This window comes from Equus asinus, chromosome 6 (assembly GCF_041296235.1).
Source record: "Equus asinus isolate D_3611 breed Donkey chromosome 6, EquAss-T2T_v2, whole genome shotgun sequence".
NCBI lineage: Eukaryota > Metazoa > Chordata > Mammalia > Perissodactyla > Equidae > Equus > Equus asinus.
The window spans coordinates 101,468,394-101,485,873 of NC_091795.1; the positions used below are offsets into that span (position 1 = coordinate 101,468,394).

The 17,480-nt window shown below is 50.1% G+C and overlaps 1 protein-coding gene across 1 annotated transcript in view; it reads right to left on the reverse strand.

The window, feature by feature from the left end:
- The window catches only part of TPO (thyroid peroxidase), a 54,310-nt gene that overhangs the window by 23,744 nt on the left and 13,086 nt on the right, over positions 1–17,480 (reverse strand). Inside the window, exons 3-7 of the mRNA XM_044771860.2 lie at positions 17,246–17,415; positions 14,794–14,926; positions 8,783–8,912; positions 4,790–4,996; positions 3,142–3,663 (exon numbers count right to left, since the gene is read on the reverse strand). Of these exons, the coding sequence (XP_044627795.2) occupies positions 3,142–3,663; positions 4,790–4,996; positions 8,783–8,912; positions 14,794–14,926; positions 17,246–17,415 (1,162 nt within the window). The remainder of the gene's footprint in view (positions 1–3,141; positions 3,664–4,789; positions 4,997–8,782; positions 8,913–14,793; positions 14,927–17,245; positions 17,416–17,480) is intronic.

Below are 17,480 nucleotides of genomic sequence, written 5' to 3' on the forward strand. Positions count from 1 at the left end.
CTAGTTAAAGCCTCTTCTGGCCCCTGTGGTTCTGGGGAAATGAAGGCTGTTCTCTGGGAGCCGGCTCTGCTCTCTGATACCTGGGGATACACAACATCCAAACCGAAGGCCCTCACCTGCCCCCTTGCAGGCCACCACTCGGCATCGCCGGACGGCACTCAGACTGGGTCAGAACTCCCGTCCCTCCTCTGCCCTCACACCTGTGCTGGCGTCTCTCCTGTCTCACCTTCTTCCGGTCTGTAGGACATGGGTCCTGTCAAAGTGAGCCTCTGATTCTGTGTTCTGTGTATCACACTAGATTAACTTAGGGAGTGTGTAAGTGTGAGAGCTTCCATCTTAGTGGCAGGAGGTAGGGCTTATGGAATTGGGGACCTGTGGGACCTGAGGCCACCAAGGGCATATTTTCCTGAGCACATCCTCTGTAAACCTCCTGAGATGATGCCGGCCTCGAGGAGCTAGCGCAGAGGGAGACCCCAGGCAGGCACCCCAGCAGAGGACCATTGTTCCCGGGGCCCAAGTAGATACCTCAGTCAGTTCTCTACGAACGAATCCAGAGCAAAGATCTTCATGGAGAGCGGGGTGGGGGTTGGGCCTTCACAGATGTGGGGCAGCCGTGAGGCTGGACAGAGGCAGGAGACGGAGAAGGGGCTCCCTTGTCCTGAGGCTGGGCCTCCTGCTTCCGGCTGGTTGGGAGGACCAGGAGCAGAGAGCCGAGCCCTGTGTCACCCTGGCCCCGGCGGGCTCTCAGGAGGAGGGGCTGGGTGGGTTGACGCTCTCTCTCTTTTTAAAGTTTGCCCTGATATCCTTTTTAATTACCTAATGCTTTTCAGGAGGAGAGCTTCAGATCCTAAGGTTACCAAATGGTGGGTCAGTAAAACCAGGGAAAGGAGAGCAACGGTCTCCCAGCCACCATGGCTCTTTCAAACACAGCTCGAAGTCTCGGCTGTGGTTTTAGCGACACGTTGCACACAGCTGCTCGTCATTTTAAGGTTTCAAAGGTATTTGGAAAAAACACTAAGGAGAAGCTATTGGCTGGAAAAAATGCAAAAAGAAAACTGAAGGTGAAATGCAAAACTAAGAAGAAAAGAGTATTAATGCTTTAAAAGAGCAGAAAACAGCGGAACTGGTGGTATGCAGCACCAGGGCACTTTCCTACTGACCATGGTTATTTACCCACTGGGAAGAGCCGGCAGATGGACGGCAGATGGACGGCACCTCTCCCATGGCAGCCAGGACCCCGGGACCTCCAGAGCCACGCCCTCTCCCATTTACAAGTCCAGGGCAATGCAGCAAGTGAAGCTCACCCTCAGCCACCAGAAACATGCTGGGCAGAGACGGGGCACCTGACAGCCGTGGCCCCTCTCTGGGCACAGGCCGGCAGACCTGTGATCCAGCAGCGCGTCCCAGGCCCTCAGCTGCTGACACTCTTCCTCCTCTGACGACGTTGAAACAAAATCCTGGCTCTCGGGGGACAGCTGGGCAGGGCCCGGGATTATTCTTGGGATCGCGGCTTCATTCATAAAGTCAACATATATTCCGGCAGCGCCTGCTTTGTGCCCGGCCCACTTTTTCCAGGTGCTGGGAAAGAATTAGACCAACAAAACCCTGGCTCCATGGAGCCCCCATTCAGGGAAGGGCACAGACGGATCCTAACAAAATACCCAAAACGCACAACACACTGGCGAGTAGCAACCGGGAAAGGGAGAGTGATCCATCACCTGGATTTCCCTCAGACTGACAGTGTGCCCGAGGGAAGACACGAGGAAATGGAAACCTGAACGCTGCTGTCTCCTGACTGAGTCAGACCCTGCTGTGCTGGGGAGGCCGGGTGACGGGTGGCAGCCGCCTGAACTTTACTCAAGACCCGGCTGAGCTTCCTGGTCACGTCGCTCTGCCGCCCTCTTGACGCTCCAGTGCCCTCCTCGCAGATCCCACCCGGCGTGCCCTGCTATGGTGTCCACTGACCCATCTATCACAGCCCTCCAGCCAGGCTGCGGGTCAGTGAGGGGGCTCCCCAGACTCAGCCTCGGGGTCAACACAGCCTCAGGCAGACTCTGGGCTTGTGTGCCACGTTCCCGCTTCACGTTGCCTCTCCTGCACCCACTTGACACTCACACGTGCACACAGGTGCCACACACACAGCACACACACCACAGACACGCAGCACACGTCACACACACACGTACCACACCCCCCAAACCCCCTCCCCACACACATACTCAGCCTCAGCTGATGCTCTCCTCACACACACGGGTGTTAAAACGTGAAATCCTTGTGTGGCTGGAGAAGAATCGCCAGCACCGGCCTGCAGACCAGCCTCGCCTGGAGCGCAGAGGAACTGGGGCTCCTGGCTCCCAGCATCTACAGGGTGACCTGGCACGGCCGGGCTCTGGGACCTGGGGTCGGACCCTGGCTGCCTGGGCCATGGTGGACCAAAGGCAGGAAAGCCGGGCTGTGCCCAGGATGGCCCATGCCATCACCAGGTCACTGTGAACCTGGACAAGACCCTACCTCCTCCTCCTATCACGGGACGAACAGGGTCCTTGTGAGGACAGAGGGACGCCTAGTGCCCAGGCAGGGCCTGGAGCACGGACACAGGCGTGGGGACCATCAGCGTAAGCAACCCCCTCATTCCCCAAACGGCCCTGAGAGAGCAGTGACGGCGGTGACCCAACCCCACAGGCGTTTTCTCCACCACCACACGACTGAGAAATGGCCACCCCCAAACCCCGTCCCGGCTCCTCTGACTCAATGTCAAAATTTATCACCACAGACTCAGTTTACCTCGCTAATCCCCAGATCCCACACAGATTGTTTTCCTCTGCACTTTCTCCATTGTTTCTAAAACATAAAAATATCAAAACCATTGGCGGACACCCATCTCAAAGGGCTGCTTTGAGGATTAAACGGCTAAAATCCATAAAACCCTCGGAACAGTCTGGGCGCCTGGAGAGCCCTGGAGGAAATGAGCCGGGACTCGCTGAGTAGCTGTGGCCACTGTTATCATCCTCACCGCCCCCCTAGAGGGGAGGAGCAGCTGCCACAAAGGAGCGAGCACCGAGTCCTCCCGCAGCGGGCTGCGTAACCCCTGAAGGCTTTGCGGGCGCCCACGCAGTGCGCCCCGGATGCCCTTGCTCGCACCTGGTGCAGGGCGCCCACGATCTTGCGCGCCTCCTGGTAGGCGGTGTCGGCGCTCCAGTGCGCGTTGAGGGCCTTGAGCGCCGCGGCCAGGCGGTTGTGCTCGCGCAGCCACAGCGTGTGCACGGCCGCCAGGGAGGGGATCTCGCTGGCGCGGCCGTCCCCGGCCAGGAAACAGGGCGCACGGGCCGCGGGGTCGGCGCCGGGCTCGGGGGCGCAGGCCGAGGGCGCGGGCGGCGGCACGAAGGGCAGGTACGCGCGGCCCGCGTCCTGGTGGCGCGTGTTGACCCGCAGCAGCCCCTCGGCGCTGGTCCAGTTCCGCAGCAGCTTCTCCGAGGCCGGCGAGCTGCCGTACACGGTGGACGCGTCGAGGAAGGAGGTCAGCCCGTTCATCTGCTGCCGCGGGTGTGCCGAGGACACGTTGCCGAAGAGGGCGCCCTGGGTGCCGGTGCCGCAGGCGGCGGAGGAGCGGTAGAAGGGCAGACAGGCAGGGCCCGCGGTCAGCGAGGCGTCGGCGGCGGGGAGCTGCCGGAAGAGGGGACACAGGTCAGCCCGGGGACCGGGGCACCTTCGTAAAGACACCAGAAGCTCCAGGCTGGCCACGACCCGCCAACACCGGCGTCTCCGCCGGTGTCCAGTCCTGCCACCTGCCGCCAGTTCAAGCCAGCACCCCGCTTCTCCCCGGGTCAGGGGGCTTAGACAGGGTTGGGGTGCAGCTTGCGCTATGACTGATGCACCGTCAGGGTGCTCGTTTCTCCTTTCCCCAAATTCTTCCTTTCGGTATACTTTATTTACGTGCCTCACCTATTGGGGCCTGCTCTGCAGAACAGAGACCTCAAGCTCAGTCTATGGTAACCGCTGGTTGTGCGTCTGGCTCGCCCAGCGCACGCCTCTTCCAGGGGGCCGCCTTCCTAGCCAGGGCACAGCCAGCAGAGCAGCTGCTCGGGGAGGGTTTATGGGACGAAGGCTAGTGAGCGCCTGAGCCCGGAACAGTCTTTGCTGGTAGGTAGAAAGCAGCTCTTGTCAGCTTCAAAGGTGTTTTCCAAAGAGAATTAAAAATCCTGCCTGGACTGTCTCTCTCCCTGCTAGTAAGAGGGGCAATCAGAGCCATATTAATGTGGAACAACTTGGCAGTATCTATCCAAATTTTACTGCACCTGCTCAAGAGCTGCCACTCTGTCCCCAGTGACTTGTCTGTTAGGCATGCACGTGTGCACGGAGGTTTAGGTTGGAATATGTTCTTTGCTTCATTTGTGACAGCGTAACAACAACAAAGTGGAAACAACTTAAATGCTCATTAATAAGTGAACTGGTTAAATGAGTTGTGATGCATACACAATGGGATGTTAAGAAATCATAAAACAATCCAATTTCTGTCCACTTAACGATATGGAGAGAAGCGTAAGAATTATTGCCGAGTGACCCAGGTTCAGAGCAATGCAGGACACAGGTACATAAATAAAGCCTGTGTGCACACGTATGTATGTCACATGCACATATGTGCATAGGAAATTCATGGCAGTTGTTGTCTCCCCCCCGCGCCCCAACAGGACAAACGGGGACTCGGACGTTTTATCTTACGCCTTTCTGCTTGACTTTTTTAATGCATCTATTGGTTTCATGGTAGAAATTAAGAAGCTTAACCTCTGACCTCTATGGGGAAGCAGGGGCTTCGGCTCTCGCATGTCAGCTGGCAGTCGGCGCCGCCCCGGAAGGCGGCTCTGCTGGTGCTCTGGGGCGTGAAGGCGATGTCGTGGTCGATGTACTGGCCCCACGCTGTCAGGAGGTCGGAATACTGGTCGTCCTCTGTAACGGCCTCGTTGGAGACTTGAATGACTTGTCTGGTCACCTCCCGGACCTGGGTGCCAGAGACCACCTGTCTGAGTGGGGAGCACTGAGAGAGACATGGCACTTGGAGTGCAGTCATTTGTGGGGCTCGCTCAGGGGCCAGGGCACCTGCACGTCATGGTGTGGTGCATACAAGTTAAGAACAGAGACCTCAAGAATTTAAAATTATGGACTAAGAACAGTTTAGTGGATACCAGGGGAAAGGTGGGGTGGGGGGTGGGCACAAAGGGTGAAGTGGTGCACCTACAACATGACTGACAAACATTAATGTACAACTGAAATTTCACAAGATTGTAACCTATCAATAACTCAATAAAAAAATATATTAAAAAAAAAAAAAAGAAGAGAGACCTCAACTAAACTGGGTCAGGAGGTCTGCAGGGGAGCACCCAGCCCATCAGACGTCCTCCATTTCAACAAACGGGAAAAGGCAGATGCCTGCATCCCCACAGGAAGCACAACTACTTTAGCACTGAAGGAAGATTGGTCTCCCCACCTGGCAACAGCTCAGCCAATGAGAAACAGTGCTGCTCAACCAATGAGAAACGCCACAGCTCAGCCAATGAGAAACAGTGCTGCTCAGCCAATGAGAAACGCCACAGCTCAGCCAATGAGAAACAGTGCTGCTCAGCCAATGAGAAATGCCACAGCCCAGCCAATGAGAAGGCGTTCCCGCCCTGATGTGTTTCTCTCCCCCAATGGTCTTTCCTTTAGAACAGCCCCTCCCTCTCCCCCTTGTCTATATAAAGGCAGTTCCCCTCTGTTGTCTGGGTTTGCCTACGGTTTGCCAAAGCACGCGTGTCCCAGATTGCAATTCTTTTGGCTATTCCTGAATAAACTTGTCTTGAGATTAAAATAACAGGCAGCTTTGCTTTTTAACAGGTGCTGGTCCAGAGGGCAGCTGGTGCTCGTGGAAGGTGGAGTCCCTGGGGTTGTGGTGGGAAGACAGACACCCAGGCTGTGCTCCGAATGCCGCACTGGTTTGTGGTCATCCAGGCCCTCTCAGTTAACTGCTCTGGGCCTTAGTGTCCTCATCTGTAAATGGATGCAAACATGTTGCTGTGCTTTGGGGATTAAATTCTGAGTCATTGATTAAACAACTAGCCATTAGTGCCATATAGCCCATGACTCAGAGGGTGGAGCTTCAAGTCACAGAGGGTGGTTCCCAGGCCCTGAAACCTAACGGAGTTTGCCTGGCCTGATTTCAAAGTTGTTTGGGATCAGTGATTTCTTCTTTCCTTCCGTGTCCTCCTTTCTGAAACAGGATGTCTGCAGCTGTTGTCCTGTGCCTGTCCTACCAGCATATTTTGGCAGCAAACAACAGTTTTCTAGTTTCACAGGTCCAAAAGGAGAGGAATTTTGCCCCAAGAGGGGTCTTACTAAGAGGCTTCCCCATACCTGATGTAGATTATTTAGGTGATGAGATTTGGGACTCTTAACATGCTGAGATTTAGATCAGATTTTGGACTTTGAATTGATGCTGTAATAGGCTGAGACTTTTGGGGGCCTTGGGATGGGGTAAATACATTTTGCATGTGGAATGGATATGAATCTTTCGGGTCAGAGGGTGGACGGTGGTAGTGTAAGTGAGCATCAGTGAGGCCATCTTGTTATGTAAATGGCTAAAAAGGCGAGCAGTCTGTGTGACTACTCGCTGCTTTCCACGTACTCTAAAACATTCACGTGCCCTCCTGACTTATGGCCTCCACTTGCGTACGTGCTCCCCGAAGACCTGATAAATTAAAACTCTGTTCTATGAGTTTCTCTCCAAGAACAGGCTGACCACAGGTGGGAAACACACCTACAAGGCGTCCATCACAGTTGATGGAAGAACGGAACAATGTGATGCTTGGAGACCAACATCCCTGGACCTCTCCTTATTGCCCATGTCCCCTATATAACTGCCTCAAGATTCTAGAGTCCTTGGAGATGGGTTTCTGAGATATTAGTCACCCATCTTCCAATTAGCTGGCTAATCTAATTAAACTTCCTTTCTTCATCTCCAACTCGTTGTGATTAATTGGCTCAGATCACGGTGAGCAGAGCCAGTCCATTGCTTAGTCTCAGTAGGCAGAATAATGGCCCCCCAAAGATGTCCATACACCAATCACTGGAAACTGAGAACATATTACTTGACACAAAGGGGACTTTGCAGATGTGGTTCCTATAAAGACCTTGAGATGGGGAGATTATCCTGGACTTCCAAGTGGATCCCATCTAATCACATGGGTCCTTAAAATCTGAGACTTTTTTTTTTTTGCTGAGTAAGATTGGCCCTGAGCTAACATCTGTGCCAATCTTCCTCTTTTTACTTGAAGAAGATTGTCGCTGAGCTAACATCTGTGCCAATCTTCCTCTGTTTTATGTGGGATGCCGCCAAAGTGTGGCTTGGCCAGCAGTCCTAGGTCCTCACCCAGGATCTGAATCTGTGAACCCCAGGCCACCAAAGTGGAGCATGTGAGCTTAACCACTATGCCACCTGACTGGCCTCAGAGAACTTTCTTGACTGTAGTCACGGAAGATGAGTTTTTGGAAGGGAGGCACAGAGAGATGCAATGCTGCTGGCTTTGGAGGAGGAGGCTGTGAGCCCAGGAATGTGGGCGCCTCTAGGAGCTGGAAAAGTCAAGGAAAAGGATTCTCCCCAGGAGCCTCCAGGAGGAACCAGCCCTGCTGACACCGTGGCTTCAGCCCAGTGAGACCCACATCGGACTTTCGACCCACTGAACTGGACGATAATAAATTAGTGTAGTTTTAAACCACTAAAATCGTGGTAATTTGTTACAGCAGGAGTAAGAAACTAATACAGTCTACATTTAAAGATACTTGAGCTCTGGATTTTTCTAAAAAGTTATATAATTCTGAGCAAATAGAGGTTTATAGAATCATATTCTTGTAATACTTAGAGTTGAACTGGTCTAGCATCCAGCACAGGATAGGTAAGGCGCTATCACCCCGTTTTAGGGACAGTGGAATTGAGGCTGAGAGGTTAAGTGACTTCCAGCAAGTTAGGGGTGAAGGGAGAACTCAAAATAGCTGGTGCTGGGCATCGGGGAGCACTGAGCCTTCCACACATCCGTCCCACAGCACCCAGTGCTACCCTGGTCCTCCCAGCTTTGAGGAATGCTTGTCCTCTTACCTAACAGCCATCTGAAAAGCTGTCCGGGTGGAGTTGTTTGTTTCCATGGGGGAACTTTGGGATGGGCTATTATCTGATCTCAGATCCTGACTTCTCATCCTGAGATTCTTTTGGCTGATCAGAGCATGGAATTCCTGAAGAATTCTGTTGTCAAATGTAGGACAAGAGGAAAGAGACTGGCCCATTCATTAGAGCAAGTAGTCAAATTGGGGGGAAAATACCCATTTGTTTTTACCAAATTGATCAGTAGATTGGGTATAAGTCTGCTTAGCAAATAATTTACCTCTGGGAGTAAAGTGGCATCATTAGTTTGTGCAAAGGAATTTATGGAATTCGTAAAGGAATTTATTTGAAAACACTGAAGTGATTGTGAAGACCAGAGAGTTAGAGGAAACCAAATGTAAACCCGCACTGTCCCACTCACCAGCTCAGTGACCTCAGTCATTCAGGGCCTCAGTCCCTGAGCTGTGAGGTAAGATGGTGACTCCCCAGTTCACAGGAGAGTGAGGGTCCAAAGGCGTCACGTAAGTGCGCGGTACAGAGCCTGCCGGGTTGACCCAGAGCTCAGTGAAGGGCTGGTCTCCCCGGGGCGATGGGAGATTGTTAGCATCATGGGGACCTAGTTCCGACCCAGCTGAAGCAGCGTTCCGAGGTACCGACCGAGGGCAGTGGAAACCCGTTGTACAGGAAGTGGGGGTTCCAGCCTCTGGGCTCGCTGATGCCGTCTTCATAGGCTGGAGGCAGCCATCTCGCCAGGGCTGTGTTGGAGGCTCCCCACCTGGGATGGTCTCTGTGGAAACAGACGTGGAGGCACATATGAGATGGGGAGGAAGGAAGCAGCAGTCCCAATGTAATAAACCATTCTCAAGGAAAATAGAGACAGCTGGCTTCCCAGAGACCCAGGGCTTCAAGAGTGGTCTCCAGGTGGGGTGCACAACCCGGGGGTACCCAGAGGTTCCCCTAGGGGTATATGGACATGGAGCGTCTCAAGAACATCAACTTCCAAAGCTCCTCGTTCCAGAGCACTCTCTGCTCTGCCGGAAAATGCACCTGAATTTGAGGCGTCCTGCCCATCAATGCCCCTGCACAACTTCCCTTTCCATTGGCCAGTCTCGCCTCCTGTGGGGTGTGCAGTGGGGCCCTTCCCCGGAGGACAGAGCCTTCTGGGGCTTCCATCAAAGAGACAATTTGAAATCGTGCTGTGTTAACATCCTTTAATCAAGGCACCATAAACCATCCAGGGGTTGTGCCTTTTCCTGTCACATATATTTATCTTTAGGACCAGTTCCTGCTAGAAACAGGGCCCTTTGGGACTTTCTGGAATGTTCTAAATTCAGACGTGAGCTGACTCTCAAGGGAGCATGTATTAACACATTTATTTGAATTAAAAATGTCAGGCTTTTTCTAAGATTTCTCTTAGAAAGTCATATTTGGTTGATGGATTTGACAGTGAGAATGGACCCAGGCTGTTAGGGTAAATGGGAATGTTTTCAATAAAGAGACTGGGCTGAAGTTTTATTCTATTGGTCGAAATATATTTTGATAAAAATATAAAGTACATGACAAAGCAAAGCTGCGTTTAATAATATTTTGATTTTACAAACTACTTCTGAGCATGTCATGTTAAGGATGTGCCTCTAAGTAAAAGGCACAGGCACAATAAAGCCTCATTTGATATGTCCCAGAAAATTTTCCAGAAATTGAGAAAATGAAAGACTAATGGTTGGTAACTAATCCTTATGTAAATCAAGTGCTTTCCAATTTTTGTTAAAAAAAACTGAAGGACAGCCTGCCTGAGTTGTTTGCTGATGGATCAACAGAAGTAATTTCAATGATAGCTCGTTATGTGTTCATTCTCTTGTGTATCTCAGAAGGGTCCTGAGAGGCAGGCTTCATTACTGCAGCAAAACTCCTTCTGTTCCCAAGACCTGTCCACACCAGCGGTGTTTCTGAGCCGGCACGTCTGCAGAGTGGATGACAGGCATGGGATTGCCGTTGACCGTGTAATTCATCATCTAGTGTGGAAAAAGGAGCACTCCTAACAACTCACTTGTATAACACTTGTATAAGAATAAATTATCTATGGGGCGTATGTAAAAGGAAAGGAATATGTAAAAGGAGAAAATAAAAGACTTTCCATCTTAAAATACCCTACATTTGAAAAAAAGGATAGACAAATTAGAATGGAAATATCAGTTCACAGAGCAAAGCAATAGGGGGAATTTTTTGTTAGAGAAGAAGTTGTTTTGTTTTTTTTGAATGGATTATTTTGGGCACAAAGTTGCTATGGTATCCGTGTTCCATTGGAATTTGTGAACAAATCCATTTGGGAATAACCGACAACTGGCTGTCTGTGTGGTGGCTGCAGAGTCATCGCAACAGAAAGGAGCGAGGCTGCGCGTGTGGGCCCTGCAGTGCACACCTGGCATGGGGCGTGCGAGGCCACGTGGCAGAATCATTTGAGTTGGAAAAGATGGGGATCCAGACGTTTTAAAATTCCTTCATGCTTCTGATGTGTACACTTAGAACATGCAGGGAGTGAAGTCTGCAGGAATCATGGCAAGCTGAGTAATTTTAAAAACTTTTGGAGTGTTGGAAATAGACGTATTTAAAAGTTAGTTGGTTTGTTTTGACTCTAAATTATTATCACCATCCTAGACACAACGTGTACTGATCACTCTTAAAGAAATGAGACTGGTCGGGATGCTCTGCGTGAGAACAAGAGGAATCGTGTGCTCCTAGCACTGTGTCGGATCCGGGCCACAGAGTCCACGCGTCCAAAGGCACGGCTCAGTCCTGGCCGTGGTGACACACAAGACAGGGAGAGCTCCTTTCCATCTGCAGGTCTGCCAATGGCACCACAGGCTTCCTGGCACACAGAAAATGGACTCTCTGCTGCTGTCGCTCACATCACTGCTATGTCACCCGGGAACCGGTCAAGGATGACCCGTGGCAGCAGGCAGCGACGTTACTTCATGTGTCTGGAGGGACAGCACGGGGGAATAAGTCTACTGATGACACCTCGTTGATCTCCAGCACCCCAAAGCGGCTCAATCTGCAAAACTCCAGGGGACAGCAATGCATTGAATTAGCTGCAGTCAGCCAGCATGGGGGGACCGGACTGTGCTTTCATGGAGCGTCCAGAATCCTTACAGTTGGTGTGTCTTTACTGAGACTCCATAGCTCCTGGGGGAGGTGCTGTTTCCCTCATGAACGATGATAGAACGTCACCCTCACTACTTGGGCGATGGTCTCTCTTTTTGCTGGCAGACTTCCACATTTCGGCAGCTCGCCAGGATGTCATGGCAGCCCGAAGCACTCACGTGTGTCTACAACATCCCGCGAGTCTGTGCTCTTATCCTGCATGATCAGAGACCTAGCCAGTGCAGCAGGACCAGGAGAGAGCGTGATAAACGCCCACAGCTGCGTCCAGTGCTGGCCGGGGACTCGTGGCCACCGTGCATGGCCCTCCTCCAGGCTCTGAGGCATCGCTCTCCGACGTTGCTCACTTGTGTTGGAAGAATCCCGGCCCCAGTGGGATGGACTTTTAGCACCGTGTTATTCCCTTATTAGATCTGGATTAATGGCAGCATTGGAAAAGTGGCCATAAAGCTGACACAAATAAATGAATAGAAACATTTCTGGAGGAGAGTTTTGCAAGGGAGACAGATGTCTGTGCCTCCACAGTGGCTCCAAGTTACTGTGATTTATTTCAAACACTATCTCCTCTCTCCCAGGCACCAGTCACTACAGACTTAAGGAGGCCCTGAATTCTAGAGAGAACGGCAACTCTACACTTCCAGCTTGAAGACAGCTTGGATGTCCAGCTCAGGACTGACACTGGGAGACTCCAGTCAACATGGGTCCTTCCAGCTGCTGACGTGGGAACACTTAGAACCGTGAATTTGTGCCTCCCCTGAAGAGAAGCACAAGGTCATATGTTGTTACATCCTGGGAGAAAATTGTTGAAGTTAATTATGTGCCAGGAGAAAACGACTGAAGTCAGCTTCTGACTTCTGTGAGTGCATCCTTTTCGCGCATCCCCCGAAGTGATGACGATGTGAATGAGGACGGCGCTGCTTAGTAAGGATGTGCGGCCCCACAGGAGTATGACACCCTGCAGCAGCAGCTGATAGCCCCCAGGAATTAATTTGGTTTCCCAAAGATGCCTAATGCCCTGTCAGGTGGCCTTGAAGTGCAAGAAAGCTCAACTCATTGTTTACCAGGTCTCTGGCTGGAGCCACTGGGCTGGAGGCAATTCAAACCAGTCAGTCTGTGAGGCGGGACGTGTCATTGCCCGTCACTGAGGGCGACATCGGAAATCTCTCGGAGGTGGAAGTCTTCTTCTAGAACTGGTACGCGCTCAGCATTTTCCAAAAACTCTGAAAAGCTTATTTATTCTGATGTCATTTGTACTCACTTTATGTTCTGAGATATTTCGTGTTAGAAACAGCATCAGGTCCACCCACTTTCCCTTAAAGACTACCGAGCATCCTTGGGCCTCAGGGACTGCCCACCCCAGTCAAGGGCGTTGTTTTGTTTTTGGGTTTTTTTTCAGTTCAACTGTCAACATTACTAACTGACATCTTAGTGCCGTCTCTAAATTTTAAAGTGCAGCCTCAGCTCTCACCAGCCACATACTTGTTGTTTAAGAGCTATTGTTTCAAGCAGTTTAAGTTTAAACACGCAGATGTTTCCAAAAGCTAGAAGACTATGTTGAGTTTCCTTCCAGGAAAGCTCCACAAGCTTTCACTCCACTGAAAATTTCACAAATTAGATCAAAACACAAATGAGAAAAAAAGTGCAACTATGATTACAACGCAAATATCTAGAAAAAAAGGAAATTGTATGGTCAGTCATCAACTGTGAGGTATACGTACACCCACAAGATATTTGAATGACAGAGCCAACATTTACTTTGGATTCGTGACCATTTTGGGGCAAACTGATAATGGAGAATTATACGCCAAATTATATATACTCCAAATTATGTACTAAACCCGGGTAGATCTGGGGCTCCTGACCGTAATTTAAATGCATACATCAAATTTTACTTTCAGAGTTGATCATTTTCTCTATGAATTTATGGGTTTTGAAGGACAGAAGTTTACCCCAAGTAAGAGGTTTAGTGCAGAATTACTTTGTAAAGAAAATGGGCATTTCAGCCCTCAGTAGGATCTCGCCCTACAGCTTGCAATGCTGATTCCATTTCCCTGTATGTCTGCGCAGGATGTGCATTTGGCAAGCCTGGGTACCAGAGAGACGACTCAAGTCACGGGCTGTGTGTGTCACTGTGTGGCTGGAAACATCCTCTGTAGTCTCCGTCCATCTGATGAGGGCATACGATGGTGAGGAGCCAGCTGCATTAGTGCTCATTGCTGACTTGATGTTATGCCCACCCTATGAAAAATTGTGCTATAACGAGAAGAAATCACAGCCAAAGTTTAATTAAGTAATGGCTGCTTGACTGCAGGAGCCCTTCCCCAGTGCGCTCACAGGAAAGGCACACGGAATTACGTTTCTGACCCTCTGTGGCTAAAGCCTTGGGCCAAGACCCAAGAGGTCTAGAATTTGTCCAGTGATTTCGTCACAACACTTACTGTAGTGGAGTTGTAGACCACGTGCTAGGAGTTTTAGAAACATTATCTCTCAAAAAAGACACAACGCTGCCAGGTAAGTGCTATTCCCATTCATGTGAAACGGGAGCCTAGAATGCCTGTGTGACCCACAGAGGGCGTCACAATTCCATCCACAGCCAGAACTTGACAGCACATGTGTGTGCTTTTCTAACATCTTTATGGTTAGAGATCCACATTTTTTTAAAAGGACAGATGCAGCATGCACGCACACACTCATGCATGAGAACATGGGCTGTGCGGGAACCCGAGGACAAGCCTTGGGACAAAGCGACAGAAGAGCAGAGTCTTGATGTAAAATGGGGATGCGACGCTTGCTGCCACACAAGGCGTTTGCCGCAGCACTGGCCACATCATCCAGACACAGTGGAGGCCCAGAGAAGACATTGGGGGAAGCTGAGTCAGTTGCCCTGGCCGGGGTTGGGGGGAGGCAGGCTCAGGAAAAAATGGCGGCCACTCACTCATTTATATCTTTATGTATATCTCTCTATATTTTCAGCACCTGAGTTGGTCTTCATTCCAAGTTGAGTCACGGCCTCTCCCCTTCGGCCCATCCTCACACTGTGAACCCAGCCGTGCCCTCTGTGGCCTGAAGGAAGCCCTCTGCTACATGGTCATCCTTGCAATCCTGGTCTCGGCTCCTGTCCACAGCTCAGGGGGGCTTCTTACAGCACTGAGTCTCTGTGGTCCCGCCCTATCCTTTTATCACGTTACTCTGCTATATTTTCTTCACGTCACTTGGCATCATCTAAAATTTCTTATTTTTTGACTCTTTCCCCATCCCTCACCATGGACTGTTCTGTCCCGGGTCTGTGTCGCTTGCTCACACTGCTGTGGAACAGGCTGGGCAGTGCCGGGCCAGCGTGGTGTCTGGTGGACACCTGCAGATGCAGTGAGGTAGTCAGAGCACGAGGAATTGGGAGCTCAGAGGCAGGAAAAGATTCACACGTGGTCTACAGAGCCCCACCCCTGACAGCGTCCAGTCACGCTCAAATCCAGCTCTCATGAGGAGATCAAGACCACCAGAGAGAGTACCTGTTGTTGCACACGCCAGTGATCAGCCTGTATCGGTCTGCCAGGCAGGTGCGCGGACACTTGGGGGGCAGCATGTGAGGCAGGCATCCAGACATGTTCGCAATCATGTTCAGGAGATCTTCTGACAGAGCATCTGAGGGAAACGTCAAAGCATGAGCCCTCTTCTGTCCTAACAAATCCGCCTCATGAAGCAGACCTTCTAACCCCATCTCAGAGGGGGCTCCGGGGCTGCGCTGGGATTCCTAGTCACCCACGTCATTCTTCGCAGGCAGCTCTTCCTTCCCCTTTAAGTCAGTTGCGCTCCCATTTAATTCCCTTGAGCCTCCTTATTGCTAAGAATGTGAGTTTTTTAAATTTATTTTTGCTCTGTGATCTCTCAGAAAAGCAACTCTAAGAGTTCTGAGCCCCCCAGAGATAAGCCATTTCTCTGAGCCACGACAGTCCCCCAGGGACATCTCCAAATGTCAGTTTGTCACAACGACACAGCTGAGGCAGTGTGTCTGGCCACAGCCCATGGTTTCAGAAGACAGTGAATACGTAGTATTTACCTCTCCCCACCACAACCCTGCCTCAGTCACGTTTGCTAACAGTATTCATCTGTCCATCTACAAAACCCTTCTTTTTTCCTTCGTATTGATTTTTGGTTCTCTTCTTGTAAATCTTTCTAGATTAGAGCCCAGAAAATAGTCGTGTGTGTGTGTGTGTGTGTGTGTGTGTGCGCCAATTCTGCTGCTATTTATTCAAGAAATCAAAGCAAATTCTGCTTTCTTGTCGGTTAGTAGAAGGAATCATTGGTTCTTTCTCCAGGATGGTTTGTGTGAATCTTCAAAGATAAGGCCATAAAACTGATTAACCAGATACCAATGAAACTGAGACATTTGCTAGAAAAACACTGGAAGGAGTGTGTTCCATTTTCAAATTGGAGAGAAACAAAACTAGCCTCTTAATAATTACTGTCCACTGAACGATCTTGGTTGGATGGCTCCACATGAACAGGTAAATAAACCTTAGCCTACAATTTGCGTTCAGGTAAAGGAGGACTATGCTTTCCTTAAATAGATGAGTACAGATCCTCAAATACTCAAACAGATGAGAAAATATAACGAACAAAGTGCATTAAAAAGAACCGCGCCATCACAGCCATGTTAATAAACAAAACCAGTGCTAGGAAACAGCCTGGAAGGAAAGGCACTGACATTTAACGGTGGATGTTGCTTGGCGATGACGTGCTTGGAATCATTTGGATCCTTTTACTTTTCTTACATTCTGAATTTTCTGGATTGGCCATGTTGGTAAAGGAAATAACAGAAAACGTCCTAAATTATGGGGTTCTTCTGTTCTACATCATGGCCCACACCAAACCCATCAGCCTAATCTCCCTAGATACCCACACCCACAGGCCTGAGCAATGGTCATTGTGATTCTACAGCACGAACCAGATGACCTGCGACACTCTCTAACAGCAGAGGTCATCTCTACCAGAGCCCTAGCTTACACCAAGCAGGACGGTGGGCCAAGAACCCTTAGAAACATTTTCAGCTGTATGATTTGGAAGAAAAACCATTTCAAGTGAATGTTTGGTTTTTATAAAAATCAATTAAACTTAACTGTTAAGTTTAGTATCTGAGAATTCTAGTTAATTCTGGTTAAGCTGAATCTCTTATTCTAAAGGCTTAGTAAATCAGCACTAAGTTAATCTATAGCTGGTTAGAAAGAAAGAACTCAGAGACCAAGTAGCTCACGGCACCACACTGAAAAAGTCTGACTAAGCTCATTAAAACAGAAATCTTGTTTTCTGGTCCTATCATAGGACTTACAAATACACCTTTTGATTGCAATCATTATCATCTCAATATCTTATATCGACAGTGTGCTTTAGATCTAACGCAACTTGATCCTTGACTTTATTTTGGTCAGTCGACAGCCACATGAGTGAGTGGCCAGTGTTAGCACCCCCACTTTAGAGACGAGCAAATCGGTTCTCAAAGGCCTCGAGTAAGTCTGCTGATGCAATGGCCACTTGTGAGAAGCTGGGGTTGCCATCCTTCGCTCCCTGTAACCTGCCGCCTCCCACGTGAATGTGTTTCCTCAAAGGGCTTCTACGAATGGGCTCCCCAAGTTTTAACCAGGTCGGTAGGGAGGCCATGGAAGAACTCCTAAATTATATCAAATCTTGGAACAGGATGCTTAGATGATTGAGTTGGTTTTCCACATTCGATTTGAATAGCAGAGGAACGTTTCCCAGACTACGGAAAACGAAATATTGTAACTGTTTGATCTGCATTTTAAAGAACTGCATTTGTCCTGTGATGAGCAGAGAATTGCACCCCATGTGGTGACAAGGAAGAAACACTCCTGCCCACCCCCCGCCTGGCCCTCGACAGTCAACTGGTCCACCTGGTCCACCCGTGGAGCTGCTGCTCCCAGGCAGGGAGGGACACCACCTCCTTACCTGTTGGAGGCTGTGCTTGCTTAAGGTTCAAGTAGCCTCTCCTTCTCATCACCTGCACTGATGTTTCCATTATCTCGGCCGCCCGGGAAACAGCTCGGCTTGTTGGCTCAGGGAGTTTGGAAAAAGACAGCAGCTGCGATGGAGAAATGATCTCCCTTTTGTTGAGGTTTCTACGGCACAAAGAGGAGAGAGAAAATCAATTATTCTCTTACGGTTTCTTTGTAATTAATTGCTA